The sequence below is a fragment of the Poecile atricapillus genome, chromosome 2 (assembly GCF_030490865.1).
Source record: "Poecile atricapillus isolate bPoeAtr1 chromosome 2, bPoeAtr1.hap1, whole genome shotgun sequence".
Classification (NCBI taxonomy): domain Eukaryota; kingdom Metazoa; phylum Chordata; class Aves; order Passeriformes; family Paridae; genus Poecile; species Poecile atricapillus.
The window spans coordinates 130,189,047-130,205,942 of record NC_081250.1 but is presented as its reverse complement, the minus strand read 5'-3'; the positions used below and the strand labels follow the sequence as shown (position 1 = coordinate 130,205,942).

The 16,896-nt window shown below is 42.7% G+C and overlaps 1 protein-coding gene across 1 annotated transcript; it reads left to right on the top strand.

Annotated features, from left to right (window-relative positions):
• Positions 1-312: 312 nt before the first annotated feature.
• On the top strand, positions 313-8,928 carry GEM (GTP binding protein overexpressed in skeletal muscle). Its single transcript, XM_058833481.1, has 5 exons — positions 313-463; positions 1,832-2,174; positions 5,286-5,362; positions 5,840-6,044; positions 7,661-8,928. Exons 2-5 carry the CDS (start codon positions 1,841-1,843, stop codon positions 7,936-7,938), a joined length of 894 nt encoding a protein of 297 aa, XP_058689464.1. The 5' UTR covers positions 313-463; positions 1,832-1,840; the 3' UTR covers positions 7,939-8,928.
• Positions 8,929-16,896: the final 7,968 nt, after the last annotated feature.

Here is a 16,896-nt window from a genome sequence, read left to right as displayed (position 1 = left end):
GCATTAAATAAAGGTAGGTAATTTTTAAATCATCATTAATTTTGATAACATTTGAATTAAAAGCTGTCTGAGGCAAAATGCCATGTATTATTTATTTTTGTTCCACTTTCCTGTTTTCATCATGCAAGAACCAAAAGAGTTTATTTTACTGGCAACATTAAAACAATCACATGATTTTAAGTAAGTCTTTTGAGATTGTTTGCAAGTTTTTTCTCCTCTGCATGTCTGCTTCCTCCCAGCTGGGGGCTGGCTGTTGTATGGAAAGGCCAGCCACGTCACGGAAAAGCCCTGTCTCTGATCAGATGGGCTTAATATAAACCAGGTTTGCTGAGGAAGAATTAAAGAGGCAGCCCCAAAGCAGGAGAGGATTTACTTCAGCAGAGCTGCTCAGTGTGTCACAGCCCACCGAGAGAGAAGGGCACTGGGAGCAAAGCACTGGACTGGCTGCAGGAGCCTGGCACAAGTAAGAGTGGGTTTGGACCCAGTCTTTTCCTGGAGGTGCTGGAGACCTAGGCAGTTAAATGCAGTATGGGGTAGCAAAACCAGTTTGAACTTGGAGCACAGTGTGACAGGGACTCGTTTGGTTTTTCTTAATGAGGGATGGCAATTTGTTAGAGGCTAAATCATAAAATGTTTGTGTTGGTTTTGTGAGTGACTGTTGCAGGTTGTGAGTTACTCTCTGTTGTTTGATTGAATCAGATCTGGCTTTGTTCATCTGGTCTTTTCAATGTGGATACTATGAGGAAAAAGTGATTTTAAAATTCAACCACAGTACATATTTGATCTTGTTTGTGAAGATTGCTTGTTGTATGATTTCTTCTTTAGATGTATTCCTTGCTGACAAAGTTATGTGACTAGGACCATGCAAACGATTTCATTATGCCCCAAAGTACTGCACATCACAGAGAAAATATTGTGCATGCTGCAGTAAGTTCAGATAGTGCTTTTTCTATATATTTCTCCTAGGTCCTGCTTGGAATTTATTCACAGAAGTTTTCATGCAGTTTTGTAAGAAGAAGAATAGTAATTTTTATGTGTTGCTTTACTGCACTTTTTATTGTTCATCACCTATTATTGAGGTTTGAAAGTGGTTGGGTGAATTTTATGGATAATTTTCCTATTTACTGGTATGGAGGAGAGAGGCGAGAAACATCAGATAGAGGGCAAAAAGAAAAAATGTCTAAATAATGGTCACTTTGGGAGCTGGAATGCTTCAAAGTAACTTTCCTAAAAATGGTAGCTATTGGCCTGTGAGAATGACATCACTCTTCTCTGCCTCCAAGCAAGGCAAAATAGAGTTTGTTGAGTAAAATGTAATTAAGAGCTATGCTTATAAGCTATGCTTATTTAGGAAGAGCCAACCTATCTAATTAATTGTGTGGTAATGAAGTTATTGACTTAATATCTGTAAATTAATGAGCTTTTTCTCCCAGTCATATCTCTTGTAGAAGCTATAACTTGTACCTCTGGAGAAAAGCTGTTGGTGTGGTGAGCACTGTCCCTTCCTTCTCCTCCAGGGACACAGCAATGCCTCCCTCTTTCCAGGACAGGGCTGCACCTTGCACAGCCCTGAGCTAGTGAAGGCTAAACAAGACAGGATTTAGCATGTGAGGGTGGTATTATCCATAGGAAACGGGCTCTGTCTCACTAGCTAATAACTGATATATTTCTTTGTGCACTACCAAGTACACACGAGCGCAGAAAGGTTAATTTTTCCTTCCTCACATACTAGGTCCCTACAGAGGATCATGATGTCTGCCTTAGAAGCTAGTAAGGGAGCATTTCTAAATATTTTGTGGGTAACATCTGTGATTTCCCTATTTCTCACTAGGGGTTAAAAATGACTCTGAACAACGTTACCATGCGTCGCACCCACAACAGCAGTCTGCACCAGCAGCAGCAGCGATGGAGCATCCCTGCCGATGGAAAGAATCTGCTGGTCCAGAAAGACTCCAATGAGTACAACCCACAGAAACGATACACCATCAGTCCTGATGAATATTACAGAAGGAGCTGGTCCTCAGAGTCATCCGACTCCGTCATCTCCTCCGAGTCTGGCAGCAGCTGCTACCGGGTGGTGCTGATCGGGGAGCATGGCGTGGGCAAGTCCTCTCTGGCCAACATCTTTGCAGGGGTGCACGACAGCATTGACAGTGACTGTGAGGTGCTGGGAGGTAGGTGATGATGTCCTGGGGTGTTGGTGTTTGCTTGCAGTCAGTTCTGCCTGTAGTAATTGGCACAGAAAAAGGGAGAGGCCATTTAATATAAACCAAAGGTAACAAACTTTTGGGTCTGATCATCAAAACTGATTGAACTCAAGCACCTCTTTTAAGAGAACAGGAAAGCAAAATAAGATGAGTAAGATACTCTCCAACAGTGATTGAAAGCCACTGAAAGAATGCAATTCATATTCCCATGCTATTTTATTCCAAAACACCTGCTGAAAACTGCCTCATTCCTGCCTGTGATGATACTGCACAGGAGTCTGCATCAGCTTTCATGCTGGTCCAACATTTGTGTCACCACTGGCATCACAGGGCTGACTCCAGCTTTCCTTTTGGGAGAGAAAACAACTGAAGGTCCTCATGATTTACAATAATTCAATACTTTAAAATCATATATAAAGATAAAGCCACTTCCAAAATATTTGCCATTAGAAATCTATCTATCTATATATCTGAAGGCCATCTCAGCCTTTCTGTATAATCACATTGCCTTAGTACAGGCTAAATGGACTTTAGGTAAAATATATAAAATTTTGAGTAAAAAACTTGTTTCATGTTACTTGCACAGTATGGTATTCTCCAGGAGGAAAAAAAAAATAAAGGTCCTTCAATAGAGTAGGAAAACTCCTGTTGTCCATGGAGGAAGGACACAAGCCGTAGGATTCTCTTTGATGCTTTCCCCTTGCTTTTCCCCTTTGCTTTGTTTAGGAGTGCAAAGTGTACTTTAACCCCAAAGATCAGACCATGCAGAAGGTGAAGCTGCAGCACCAAGCCCTGAACTATATTGTATGCGAGATGTTGATGTGGAAGGGCTGTGCTGCCACAGAAATCTGCTGTGTCTCTAAGGACATAGTTGCTGCTGCTTTCAGGGGACATGCAGTTTGCTGCTGCGTTTTGTTTGTCACCATGCAGGGCTTTCTTTGTCTCCCCCATGTCCCTTCTGTCTCCTGCCTGTATTCCCTTGGTGTGATGGTGCCAGTGCCGCCAGAGAGAATTTCTGGGCTTCTCTTCCAGTCTTCAGTGGGACACAGGCAGGACAGCTTCTTCTTTGTGTATTTAACTCTCCAGTTAGGGGAAGGTTTGCCCAGGATCTAAAAATTCCCAGTGTCAGGAAGGTCAAACTCACGTTTTCCTCACTTGCTGTCTCAGACTGGGTACACAGAGATTTGTGCCTTTGGGGGATTTGAAATTCACTGATTTAGGTGTGCTCTGCCTTCAGCTTCTGCCATCAACTTTTTCCATAGTTCTACCAGCTCCTCAGCCTGGAGCATCTCTGATAAAAGCTTTCCTAGTCCTAAATGACGGAAGTAGGGTGGGATCCTTGGACAAGCCATCAGAAAGTGCAGCTGATTTGCTCTGCACACCCCTGTCAGGCAGTTTTCTTTTCCTTCAGGTGAAGCCATGTGGTTTCCTCTTTCCATTGCACTCCCAGCAGCACTGCTTGTAGTATAGCAGTGACAGATTTTCAAGGCCAGCTCTGAAGAGATAATTGGAACTCTTGCTGTTATCTCCTTTCCTTTTTTAGTGTCAGCTTCAAAAACAGCATGAAATGAGCTAAGCATTCACTTTCAGTGTTTTATCTTCTATGGAAGTTCCTTAGGACTGACCAAGGTGCAAATCAGTGCTGACTATGACTGTTTAGGCATAATCTTTTCAAGGAGTGTGGTTGTGCATTTGTAGCTTCTCTATATCTAATGAAGTGCAGAAGGACTCTTTTGTCCTCTGGTGTGCCTGGAGCTTGTTCTCACACAGACGCTCAGTCACTTGAAGAAATTATTTACTTTAGCTTTACAAACTGGAACTTTAGCTTACACACTGGAAATTTCATTACATGAGAGGATAGTTTAGGGTAGCTGGCTCACAGAGAAGTACAGCTGCTTTTGTGGAGAGGCTTTTCTACTGACTGTAAGATGAAGCTAACTCATGAACACAAGTCTCATATTCTTGGGACCTCAAGGGAAACCACTCTACTGATTAGCTCTGTCTTTTTAGTCTTGACATTTTAAGCCTGGGCTCAGTTTGACTTTATTTTAAATGTGTAATATTTTTGGCTTATTCTTTTGCTGGGATGTAGATCCCTAGCTTTGAGGAAAGGCTCTGGTTATGATTTAGGGGAAAGTTCACTTCATCAGTGTACACAGAAGTCTTACAAGGCACAGGTTAGAGACAGCCCTATCTAAACCGTGGTTGGGACAGATCCTTTAAATGTTGCAGTACCTTAGGACTAGCTTTTTTTTCCCCTAGTGACCACTAGTGTGAGAATAGAAATGGGTCCAAACACCTCACTGCTCATCCTAATGTCCCCAGCTTTGAGGGAAAGAAGAAAGATTGGTATTTGAAGCAGATTTCACAGCAAGAGTTGATCAAAATTCAGAGTGGCAACAGACCCCTTAGATCTAAGCAGAATTTTGCCACATGGCATTTGTGATCTAGGTATGAATTTTTATGGCTGCAGTACAAAATAACTGACCTGTGCTTTTTTCATTTTTCTGCTGTTTGACATCAAAGGTGATGTGGGAAACTGTGTAATGAGAGAGAGTGTGCAACAGAAGTCTCAGTCTTTCTCAAACTCAATAGCTGTTGTCTCACAACACCGTGTCCTCCTCACTTGGTAGGCTGTTTGCTGTATTGCTCTCAGCAGCAGTGACTGTTCACCCGTAAATTGTCCATGCTAAAGCGAAAGCAAATATTTTCCATTACTCAGCCTCGCTGGACTCTGCTGCTCCCATGGGGCAAATGTTCAGCCTTTGGTTATTTCTTCCACTGGTTCTATTTTCTCTCTCCCACATAAGATAAAGAGACTATCAGCCAAAATAATGAACATTTTGTTTCCTGATCTTTCAGCCTCTTTCATCTATCATGGAAAGTAAGGCAACCAATAATGAACACAGCACGGATTCAGTGCTGATGGAAATGAGGAAAGAACTGGATGTGAGCCGGCCTAAAATTTGGCTCAATAACTCCGTGAATAAATCCCCCACATTCAACAACTTGGATTTTTGTAATGTATATGATAACACAAAATAATATATCACAATATGTTTCTGCTTGTCTTTCCAGAAGACACGTATGAAAGAACTCTGATGGTGGATGGGGAAAGTGCGACTGTTATACTGCTCGACATGTGGGATAATAAGGTACTTTAATTTGTTCTAGCCAATGCTGAAAGGAAAGTGTATATGAATAACTGCTAATATAAAAAGTAAGTTTCCTTTGGGAAAGAAAATAGGTATTTCCATACATCAGAGTCAAGATATGGGATTAACCCTACCCCACATCAAGGCAAGAATGCCTAATGGCTCTGTACTGTGAGCCCAAGAAATGCAAGTCTTCAATTTTTTTAATGATAAAAAAAACCATTCAAGCTTTCTTTCCAGACCACGTTCATTCCAGCCAAAAGCTAGCACAATAAATTATCTGGGGGCAAGTTTTTGCCCTCCTTTGTGGTAAAGCATTCATACCATCACCACATTGGAATTACTTGTAGTATAACTGTGATTCAAACCATACCCATTACAGTTTACAGCAGGAATGCATTTGGATTCTCTAATGTTTTACTTTCTAAGTAAAATCTGCTCTGGGCATAACAATGTCTGACCATTCAATTTGAACAGCGTGAGGGAGAATGGATTCGAGACCACTGCATGCAAGTGGGAGACGCCTATTTGATCGTCTACTCCATCACAGACCGAGCAAGCTTTGAGAAGGCCTCTGAACTCAGAATACAGCTCCGCAGGGCACGCCAGAAAGAAGATATCCCCATTATTTTGGTTGGCAATAAAAGTGACCTTGTCAGGTGCCGTGAAGTTTCAGTGGCAGGTAAGGAAATAATGAGTATAAACCCGAGATAAACATTAAAAATCATCTAGTAGCTTTTGGACAAACTGCAGTGCTCTGGCTGAGGGAGTACGTTGTGATCGGGACTGGGCAATAAAAGAGTAAGAAAATAAAAGAGGACTGGAACAGAAAAGGCAGAAGACTAGGAAGGGTCTGCCAGGTCCTTAAGCATTCCTTGGTACTACTGTTATATGTCAGATAATCCCTTTTCTATATATATTAAGTACCATCAAAAATGGGATTTCTTCCCTTCTAGCTCCTAGTATAAGACGACTGCAATATGTGATTTCTCTGGTATCTGTAACCCTTTGTATTCCCAAAATGCATGCATGTTTATGCATAACAAGTTTAGCCCCCTTTATTCTGCTGCCAAAAATTCTCTTCCTTATAACCAGTTCTCTGTCCTCCCTGATGAATAAGAATTCCCTCTCAATCTTTGTTTTGCTAGTCTGGGCAGGAACCGTGCAGCCTTTCAGAAGAGGTCCCCCTTACTGCCCTGCTTTGGGATGCTAAATCAGCCTTCCCTTGGCTGCACACAAATGAATAACCGCTAAGCCCATAAATAGGAATGGAGAGACTGTTGGGAGCACTGCTGCTGGCTCTCAACATCTTCAGTTAGTAAAATCTCTTCTTGGAGAGTGTTCCCTAAGGCTGAGGTGATACACCGTAATACATAGCCATGTGTTAGACATTCTCGTCTTGGCCCATCAGAAACATGGGTTCTTCTGCTCAGCATTTTCTTCTCTGTGTTCTGCTCTTCTGTTTCCCAGTTGAGCTAGACGTTTTTCCCTTTCTCTGTGGATGTGCACAGTTCCTCTGGCTCCTGTCACAGCTGCCCCAAGTAAAGAGCTTGAACTGAGGGGTTCATAGGGAGCCCAGGGTTGCCTTCTCATTCCTCTTTGCCCAGCTTGAAAGTTCTTTAGAAAGATGGCAGGTGAATTCATGTTGCTTTAGTGGCCTTGGCAAGGAATTCACAGCAAGCCGGAAGACTTGTGTGTGAAAGACACCTGTGAGATTTAGCTTAGGCTCATGTAATTGAGAATAAGAGCTATGATTTCAGATGTACCCCTAAAGCCATAGACACCCTTTATTAAGGGTTTTGTACATGTGTCTGTTCTCACTGAAATTGCCACAGTTCCAAGGCTCTGGCTTACACCATGGCCCAAGGAGGAAAGTTCCCTGCCTCCAGTGCTGTGCTGTATGTTTAGAGAGTGACAGCATCACTCTTCAGTGCAGCTTGAGGGAGTCTCCACTGAGATGGCCAGGCGGTATCGAGGCATTGCTGGCCTCCCAGCCTTCAGTGTCTCAGCTCAAGTCAGTCATTCTGCACTACCTTCACAGCCAGCAGCTCAGGCTGGGCTTTACCAGGAGGGGATTTACCCCCCATATCCCTCCCCCCTCCTCTGGGAAGCAGCTGTGACGCAGGGCAGATGGATCGTGGGCTAGCAGGCAGCATCGGGTGATTAAAGATTTATCTGTGCCTATATCAGGCTTGAGGAATTCCCCGGTGGCTCTGACTCCCCCGCACGTGGCAGCTTGTCCCTGCTCCCCCCTTCCTGGGCCTTGTGACCCCAAGTGTCCCCTTTGTGATTTTGCAGAGGGGCGAGCCTGTGCCGTCGTGTTTGACTGCAAGTTCATTGAGACCTCAGCAGCTGTGCAGCACAACGTGAAGGAGCTGTTCGAAGGCATTGTGCGGCAAGTCCGGCTCCGGAGGGACAGCAAGGAAAAGAACGAGAAGCGACTGGCACTACAGAAACGGAGAGAGAGCATCCCCAAGAAAGCCAGGCGGTTTTGGGGCAAAATAGTTGCCAAGAACAACAAGAACATGGCCTTCAAACTCAAGTCCAAGTCTTGCCATGACCTATCAGTACTTTAAAAACACTGGACTCTGCCAGAGCTTGTGGCATTTTGTGGACATTATCTAACTTTGTCATAGGACAATCAATCAATCTATATTAGATTGGGCTATCAGTGACTTAGGTTCACAGTTGTGATTGTGATGATATGTGCTGGCATAAGAACAGCACAGTGCATGGAAATATCTCTTCCTTTTTTTTTTTTTTTTTTTTCCTCCTTTTGGTCAGTAGTTTTAAAAGAAAATTATAGACCAGAATGACCCAAAATTATGCTGGGAACTGTTCTGGAATACACCTGTTCTTTCTCCTCTCACCTTTGGATAATAGTGTAAGAACCTCAAATGCCATAACTTGGGAAGTCAATACTACTGTCTTTACTCTTTTCTCCTTCTTATTAATATTTCATTTTTAAAACTGTGTAAAGAATTGAGGAACTGACTGGAGATTGGTCCCTTGTCAGTTGGCTGGTCAGGCTTGAGCACCCACAGCTGAAAAAAAAATGCATTTTTGTAGAATAAGCACAAAGACACCTGTTTGTATGTTTGGTATTTTTTCTTTATTTCAAGGATTAGTTTCAGTGAGTTTACACATCTCTTACTTTGAAATATTTAAAGGAAAAATCCTATAGTCAAACAAATTTTCCTCTCCTGTTTTCATATTATGGAACTATTTAAAAATCATAGTAAAATTAAAGTGCAAGTTGTATCAAAGTGCATCAAGTGCAGGATGCCAAACCTTTAAAAATCACCTGAGCTTTTTTATGCCACCACATGGACTTCTTGTATCTATCCTTGGCCTTTCTCTGTGCCAGAGCTACGCTGTATTTATTGTTGTGCAAAATAACAAGCATTTTAATGTCGAGGGGAAATGTATTTATTACCAATTTTATTAAGATAATAATGTTAATTTTATTACTGTTTTCTATCTAATATCTTTTTTCAGATATGCAAGTTTTTACTTACATGCCTTGTAATAAAATAAATAAAATATATGACTGCCTTTGAGCCTCAGTAGAAAATCCCTAAGGATGTTTTCAAGTAGAGAAAAGATTGTGCATTGCTGAGCAAGTTTGCTGCTTGAGAAGTGCAGTGCAGTGAGGATTCCTCACATCTCTGAACACAGGCTGCACAGCAACCTGGGATCTCAAGGCAGGAAGCACCAGGGGCCTCAAAGACAAGTGCACAATATCCCTCACATAAAAATGGGATTGTGGTGACAGTTAAAAAAAAAAAAAAAAAAAATCACTCCTAGACAGGGTTTTTGACTTTTAGCCTGGAAACACTTTATAAATGTAGATGAGTACTGTTACCCTACTTTTGGAGAGAAATGAAATGATACGTTCAGGGACAGCAAGCAAGTAGGCGCCATGGTGTGCCCTAATCCTCACTTACTGTTGGGTATATTTGTGCTGTTTTCCTCTTCATAGGCTGGTCAGAGGTACAGTCATTGCAATTTTGGCCACGTGACTCAGAAAAGCCAAATCTTCAGCCTGGCAGCTCATCTTCCCAGATGATAAAGGCAAAAACATGCAGCACTAATAAGGGGAAACTTGGATTCCCCATTTTGGGCTGCACAGTTTTCATGTACCAAATGCTCTGGACAGGAATGAGCATGCTGAGTGTTTGCCCACAATTTCCTCTGCTGAGGAGATTACTTCTAGCAGTTCTCTGGGGGTAAAGCATCCCACTGCAGAATGACTCAATGCTTGTGTGGTATTAAGATCTCCGTGGAAGGAAATTTCTGATCTAGGATAAAGTGTTGACAAGAGCAGGAAAAAGAAGCCTTTTGAAATGAGTGCAGACAAGATCCATGTTGCTGGATTTTGGACAAATGCTTTTGAGCTGTCAGCATGCAACCTAAGGTCAACCCAGAGCAGTCTAGAAATTTTAGTTTTCAGAATTTTTAAACTCTCAGAACCTTTCCCCCATTCAAAAATGAAAACAAAATTGCACAAATTATTTTTTAAGATTATATTTATGAACTGAAAGGATAGCTGTACATAAGCAGCACATTCCCTCAGTCTATTCTATATCTGTCAATCTACAAATCCAAACCAAGCAGGTTTTGAAGAAAGGCAAAATGTCCATGTTGAACATACAGCCCTTAGGAATAAAAGCCATCAATATTCATAACATCATTATGATATCAGGGTATGATAAAAATTTGGAATTGCCCAGTAAGTTCTCATATCCTTGCTCATCTCCATCCAGTCCTTCCAGGATAACAGAATTTCTTTCTAAAACATATGCATTTTCAGAGAAAAAAAAACAGTGAGTTCCATTCCTTTGAGATGTCACAAGCTGCCACGAACAGCTGTGCAGTGGGCATGACATCTCACCTGTCTTTTCCTGTTCATAGCAAGAAGAAATCTCTGCAATCCTATCTTCTGGGGCTGCTGCTGGTCTCTGAACAGCACAGCACTGCCTCTGGAACAAAACAGTTTAAACATATGGCTCCACCTTTCATGTCCCAGTCAACCTCATTGGCCTTTTGGTTCACCCTGCAGGCTCCATTCTTGCCACAGGTTTTCAGGCAGTGCATGGGGAAAGCTGTAGGGTGAAAATCCACGAGCAGCAGCATGTCCTCCATGGAGCTGTAGCTCAGACACTACCAGGGTGTTATTTCTGACCTGTGCATGTGGAGGGAGAGAGCTGGTGTTGAGCATCTACACTTTGCACGTTTCGGGGCTTTACTTGTTTTGAACCTGGTCTAGTCTGGTCCTGTGGATTGAATGTCCACCTGCAGTGCCTGAGATGCACTCCTGAAGGACACTGTGACTGCCACCTGAAGGAACCCAAGTCATACGCTCTGATCTAAATGGCTGCAGCAAGCTGGGCGTGGAGGAAGGGCTGGGGTTTTCCCTTGCAGCTCATGAGATTAATCTGAGTCATGGTTTTAGCTGATCATCACCAGATTACCAAATACAGCATCTCTTACTATATATAAAAGCTAGTGTACCTGGAATGAGTGATTAATACTAATTTACTCTGGAATGCTGATATTTCAAGTCTTCAATATCTTAAAGAGTTCCTCTGTGCATTTCAGATATGAGAGTCCAAAACTGTGGAACGGATCAATCAGCATTTTTAATCACTGTTCTGCTATTTATTAAGTCAGGGCTACAATGACAGATCCTAATGTGATAATTACAATGCTGGACCCAGAGATTTGGCAGTGGCTGTGGAATACGTGAGTCACAGCACTGAGCACACCAAGGCCAAAATGGCATTACTCACAGAGTCCAAATAAAATAAAATAAGTACAGAAAAAAGAAGTCTAAGAACACACAAAATGCCAATTATAGTGAAATAGCTGTTATAAAAAGCTCTCTTCAAGAAGATAGGTCAGATTTGTAAGAGGAATTACAGAGTACGTCCAGTTTTGTAATCTGTAATTGTGACAGATGAACTGCAGGAAGAAAAGTTTACTTATGCTTTGGGAGAAAACACACTTATTTGTTATTATGGCACTATGTGGATTTGCATGGTGCTACAGGATTTTGGATTTGGGAGACTTATTGATAAAATTTAGTCAAGTAAAAAGAAAGATATTTTCAATAAAATTAATGGATGTACTGTGGATTTGACCATCACATGTAAGTATTTCCCTTAAACCTTTCAACATTAACCCCATGGAAGTCTATGAAGACCTGAGTTCTCTCTTTTGGACTTTTTGGGGTTCAGGTACAAATGGGAGAAAGGGCTCCTTACAGCAGCAGTATTGGTGAAGATAGCAGGATCTACAGAGGGCTGCTGCAGAGAAAGAAAGTACTTGAGTTCTGTGTCTTTACAATCTGCTACAGCTCTTCCTTCTCCCTGGAAAGGCTTTTTAGAGGAAACTATGGCACACAGAGAAGAGACAATGTACTAATGAAATCCCTGGACTAATAAACTGTTGACTCCACAGAAGTGAAACCTGCAACTTATTTCTTGCAACACCTCTGAAGACTGTAGAGTTGAATGCATCATGTAAATCATTCCTGTGTCTGACTCACAAGCACGGGAGATAAATGCCGGTGTGAGGTCTGGGGCTGGTCCTCCTCTGGCTTTCTTTCCCGGAATAACACACTGCTCAGTTAGGAGAGCAAATGCTGTGGGCTGAGGTAGTGTTCAGCACACTAGGTTTTATCAGATATGGCTTCCAAGTGTGTTAAATAATATTTAATGATATCTGTTTGTCTTGCCCTTCAGTTCCCAACAGTTCTGGTTCATTGTGGTAGCACAGGATGGAGAGGGCGGGATGAAACACTTTCTTTTGTGTTTTTTCACTTGTGAGACCCATGCAACAGTAGGCTTGCAGTAGCACCCAAGAGACACGTGACATCTTGTGTTAAAATCGTGCTAAAATGTCCCATTGCTGGTCACACACTTTTAAATATGGCAGACTCTGTAGGAGGTTTATAGAGTGACTTCTAATTCTCTAAATGCAGTCAAAAAAATGGAACGCCATATTAGTCTCTTCACTAACCTCAGAAAGCTGTGGAAAAGCCTTGTTTCTGCCCTTGCTTCCAGGAGAGACCATGGGTGAGATGTAGGGATGCAATGCAGGGTAGGGATGGCTGCAGGAAAAGGGGTGAATCCCAGTATATGGCATTTCCAGAGAACCCATGATGTTACTGTGCAACCTGGCAACTTCCCCACCTGCCCCTCCTGGTACTGTCACTCCAGAAATCTCCCACAGATGTTGCAGCAAGCCCCACTCCTCCCTCAGTGACCACCTCACACAGGGGCCTGCAATACTTCTGCATTTATCCTCTGTAATCACAAAAGTGAGATCATCAAGGTAATGTTTTTATTTTTTTTCTTTTTGCCTAGAGACACTGAAACTCACTGTGAAAATTACTTGTGATTTTAGCAGTTTTGCTGCAACAGGTTCCCTGCTGTCAGACAGTGGGGAGAGCACACCCACAAGAGAGCACACAGATCCCGTGTGCCTCATTTGGCAGTGCTACCTCGAACATGGTTAATAATTTGCTGAGGGAACGATTAGCGTTACACACTTCCTCCAAGTCTTGAAATTTATGCATGAGTCATTTAAAAATGAAATTGCTCTCTGAATAGGAGTTGTTTCTGCTACTCTGCATGTGTACACTCGAAAGCTTCCTGTTAAACACAGGTTGCCCAGAGCAGACCATTGACTGCTCCTTGGGCCAGCAGGAGAAAGGACCAGCTGGGAACTTTCAATGAGGAAATTCAGTCTGTTATGTGGATACACTGAAGGATGCCTGACTTCAGCTCCTGCATCTGTACTAGCTGCATGCAGGGACTAGCTTCTCTTCTGCCTTGCACTTTGTGGCTGTGGCAAGCCTGGGACACTGTGTGCCCCACCTGAGGCGTGGTGGGCAGTGGAGAGCAGGGGGAGCAATGGGAAGGCTCTGGGCTTGTTGCCCTTCCCTGCAGGGATGAGGGGGAGCCTGGTGGTTGTTCCTCTGGAGAAAGGACCTCCAGCTCTGCTGAGCTTTGCGTCTGTTCTCCGATGCTGTGTGTGTTTCATTCATTGCTTATTGGTCTGACTTCCACTGACTGGCCCACAATAATTTTGGCATGGCCAGGTTATTGTGTTTGTGTCTACCTGTGGCTTTCAGTAACGTGTTCTACAATCCACAGCTTTGCTCTCACACTGTTCAGGATGCATTCCCTCTCTACACACATTGAATCCCTGAGCAGAGCCCAGTGGGAGGCTCTCAAGCTTTGCTGTCACAATGCCATTTTAGTTGCTTTTTAACTTTATTCTCAGTCTTCTGTGCTTTAAGGTTTTCCTCCTCCTCTTGGTGCAATTTTGTGTCATGAATGGCTGCATTTGCTCCTCCTCACCTTGCTCCATTCAGAAGTAAGCCACTGGAGCTAGAATGCTCCCTTAGCACCCATGATAGGAATTTTTGCCAGCAGTAGTATTTGGAAGTTGCCCAGCCCCACTAGAATGTGTGGCACATGGATTTTGACAGAAGCAGCTCCACTGGCATCTCTGCTGGGGCTGGGATGGTGTGCCCAGTCGATGAAGCCCTAGGAACAGAGGTTGCCAATGCAGCTTGACAAAGCAAATTAATACTCCTTGGTTTATGGACTTCAGACTGCCTCTGGATAATTATCAGAAAACAATCTATGGACCCAGAGAGAAGAAATGCCCTACCACTTTGGACTTGTGGTTCTTCCAGCTCTGTGCTGTCTCTGAAAGCAGCAGTCGGAGATGCTGTTTAGAATATCACCTATGGGACCTTGTGAGCAGCAGTTTTTCACTCACTTTCCCCACTAGCTTTGTGAAACTGAAATTATCTGCGATTTCCCCCTCAGCCTTCTCCTCTCGACACCAAAAAGTCCAAAACCTGTTTGCACTTCTCTTAAGGCAGCTGCTCCAACCAATTAGCTGTGTTGCCCTTCACTGTTCCTTCTTTAATGCTCTGCAAGAGAGAGAGAGAGAGAGAGAGAGAGGCTGCAGTTCATTCTGGTCTAGATGCTAAATTTTAGAGAATGATAAAATATAGTTCACATTCCTGTGATAGAAAGTGATAAAACATAATTTTCTTTCCTGTATTCTTGACTACATCCCATGTTTGTTGACAAGTTTGGCTGCCATTATACAACATGTTCAGACCACAGTGAGCCATGACTGCTCACCTGCCATCTTTCTACACACTTGGTCTTATGAGAGCCTTCATCATCAAAAATAGCTTTTATGTTAACTATGCTCTACTCAAATGCATCCCTTTCATGCAATATTTTGAAAATTAGCAATTTGTAATGCACAGCTTTTGTCTTAATTAGGGATTTAAACACCTATGTTTGGTTATAGGCTGCAACTTCTATAGGCTGAGTGCAACAAGACTTTTCTTCATACGTATTATCAGATCAAGACCTTGTAGATAAGTATCTTATATGGAAACCTGAGAAGAGGTGACAAGTTGGGAAAGGGCAGCCTGTCACCCCTGACAGTGTTTGTGATTGCATCACGCAATGAGGAGGAAGACAGCTGCATGAAGCAAATTTGCTTGTAGACTTTTGCTCAAGCAAGTAGTCTGGCTGATGTTACTCACAGTAATGGCATTCTGAGGACCAGACAGCGTCCTTTTTATCGAACCAAGAAAGCACTAAGTGCCAAAAAAGGATCTGTTGTTCTGCTTGTGAGTAAGAAGTTATGTCATTCTCCCGCATGAGAAGGAAATATGTCATGGTTTCACCTGCTCCATCTGCCACTTCCTTTAAGGTGTGCTCTTATCTCCCATGGGTGGGGGCCTGGAAATGCTCTGTACTTTGGCATACATAGAAAAAGGATTGTATTGACAATTAGCACAGACTTTTCTTTAAACTGCTCAGAACTGGAACGATGTTGGATGAAGGAAAGTATAATTTTCCATTTAGTATAATTTTCCATTTAGTTTGTGAAGGCAACTTCTTGAATAATTTTTGGTCCAGATTACCAAAACCCATTAAAAATAGTTACAATCCATGTGACAGCATTTAGATCCACTAGTTGACTCCTGTTTTCCCTGAAAAAGTAATTTCATGAATAGAATTTGGTTGGAAAGAGATCCTTCTGAGTTTATAGCAACTTCAGAGTTAAGGATGATGTCTTAATTTTAGATGTAATCCGTTGCTTGACTTCAGGTCCAATTATAGACAGTCTGCTTAAAAACCATGTATCTCTTCATGCTCTCTTCATGCTGAGAGCAGTGCTGCCTTGTTTTCTGCTGTATGTGGTTGAAGGATGTCCTTTTGAGTGCCAGTGCTGGACTCAATGCTGCCTGCTGTGTTTTGGGACGCATGCTCCTCAGGAAGAAGTAGGTGACCTCCAGCCCTGCCAGCTGCATGTGGAGCATGCTGCATTTGCTCTGGAGGGACATGAGTATGATAAGAAACACGCGCTCTGCCATGAAAAGACTGAGGCCTTGCAGACCTGCTGCTCGGACAGGTCCAGACAAACCTTGTTAATGATCCACCTCCATGTCTGAAGGCCACTACTTTTATAATTTCTACTTGCAGTATTTCACCAGTGTAGTGATTGGGAATGTCTATTTAAATAGGAGAGGCAAATTACCAGAGTGCTTCAGATCCACAAAAAGATTTAAATACTCTTCCCTGGAGAGCAGGATTTGTTCTGAGTGCCCCAGGGACTGTGCAGAACATCTGCATCCCTGGTGGATGGCACCTGCTGCAATGGTGAAGTACAAGCTATCAGTGACAACTCTGGTTTCCAGAGGGAAAATCCTTGTTCCTGGTCCTCCTGTGGGTGGTTACAACACTCTAGAGTGATGTATGCTACGTGGTAGAGGAAACCCTTCTGCAGAACTGTAGCCTCAGACCATGTGCAGGCTCTGTCGCTGTGCAATTACAGCATTGATTCTGTCTATCCTTGGCAAACTCTTTGCCAACATTTACTGCAATATAAGTAAATCAACAAACTCTTCCCTCTCTAATTAAAAAAACAATTTAACATGGTGACAAGTGAATGCATGTAAGACATAGTTATATAGTGTTGAGATTTTGATCTTGAAACATGAGATTGAAAATTACATTTGTCTTCAGAAGTCATGTTGTTGCCTGAATGCAATACATATTTGAAGCAGTTCCAGAAATATTAACCACATTTACAGAAATAAAATACCATATGCAATATGTATTTAAAGCAGTTTCAGAAATATTAGCCACATTTACAGAAATGAAATAACTTTGGTCAAATGTTTACACGTACGCCAAAATCTATGGTGAATACCAGTCTAGCTAAAGAAAATCAAACTACTTTAAATAAGAAAATGCTGCAGTGGTTCTACTGTGCAGGTCCCCAGACCTGTGTGGATTCTGGCATAGCAGAAGCCTCCCAGCACAGCGCCTCTGAGCATCCCCTGGAAGATCACCTGGCACTGTGGCCCTGCTCTGCCTGCTGAGGTCCTGCCCTCCTGGGCTGTGTCAGTAGCTCTAATGCAGCTCCCTCCACTGCATTTTGCAGCAGGCCTTTGCATCCAAAGTTGTCAGCAAACCCATGAA

Excerpts from the sequence above, each read along its gene's own strand:
- GEM (XM_058833481.1), top strand. The coding sequence starts at position 1,841 with ATGACTCTGAACAACGTTACCATGCGTCGCACCCACAACAGCAGTCTG. Across the intron at positions 2,175-5,285 it reads TGACTGTGAGGTGCTGGGAG|AAGACACGTATGAAAGAACT; the intron begins GTAGGTGATGAT and ends TTGTCTTTCCAG. Across the intron at positions 5,363-5,839 it reads TCGACATGTGGGATAATAAG|CGTGAGGGAGAATGGATTCG; the intron begins GTACTTTAATTT and ends CAATTTGAACAG.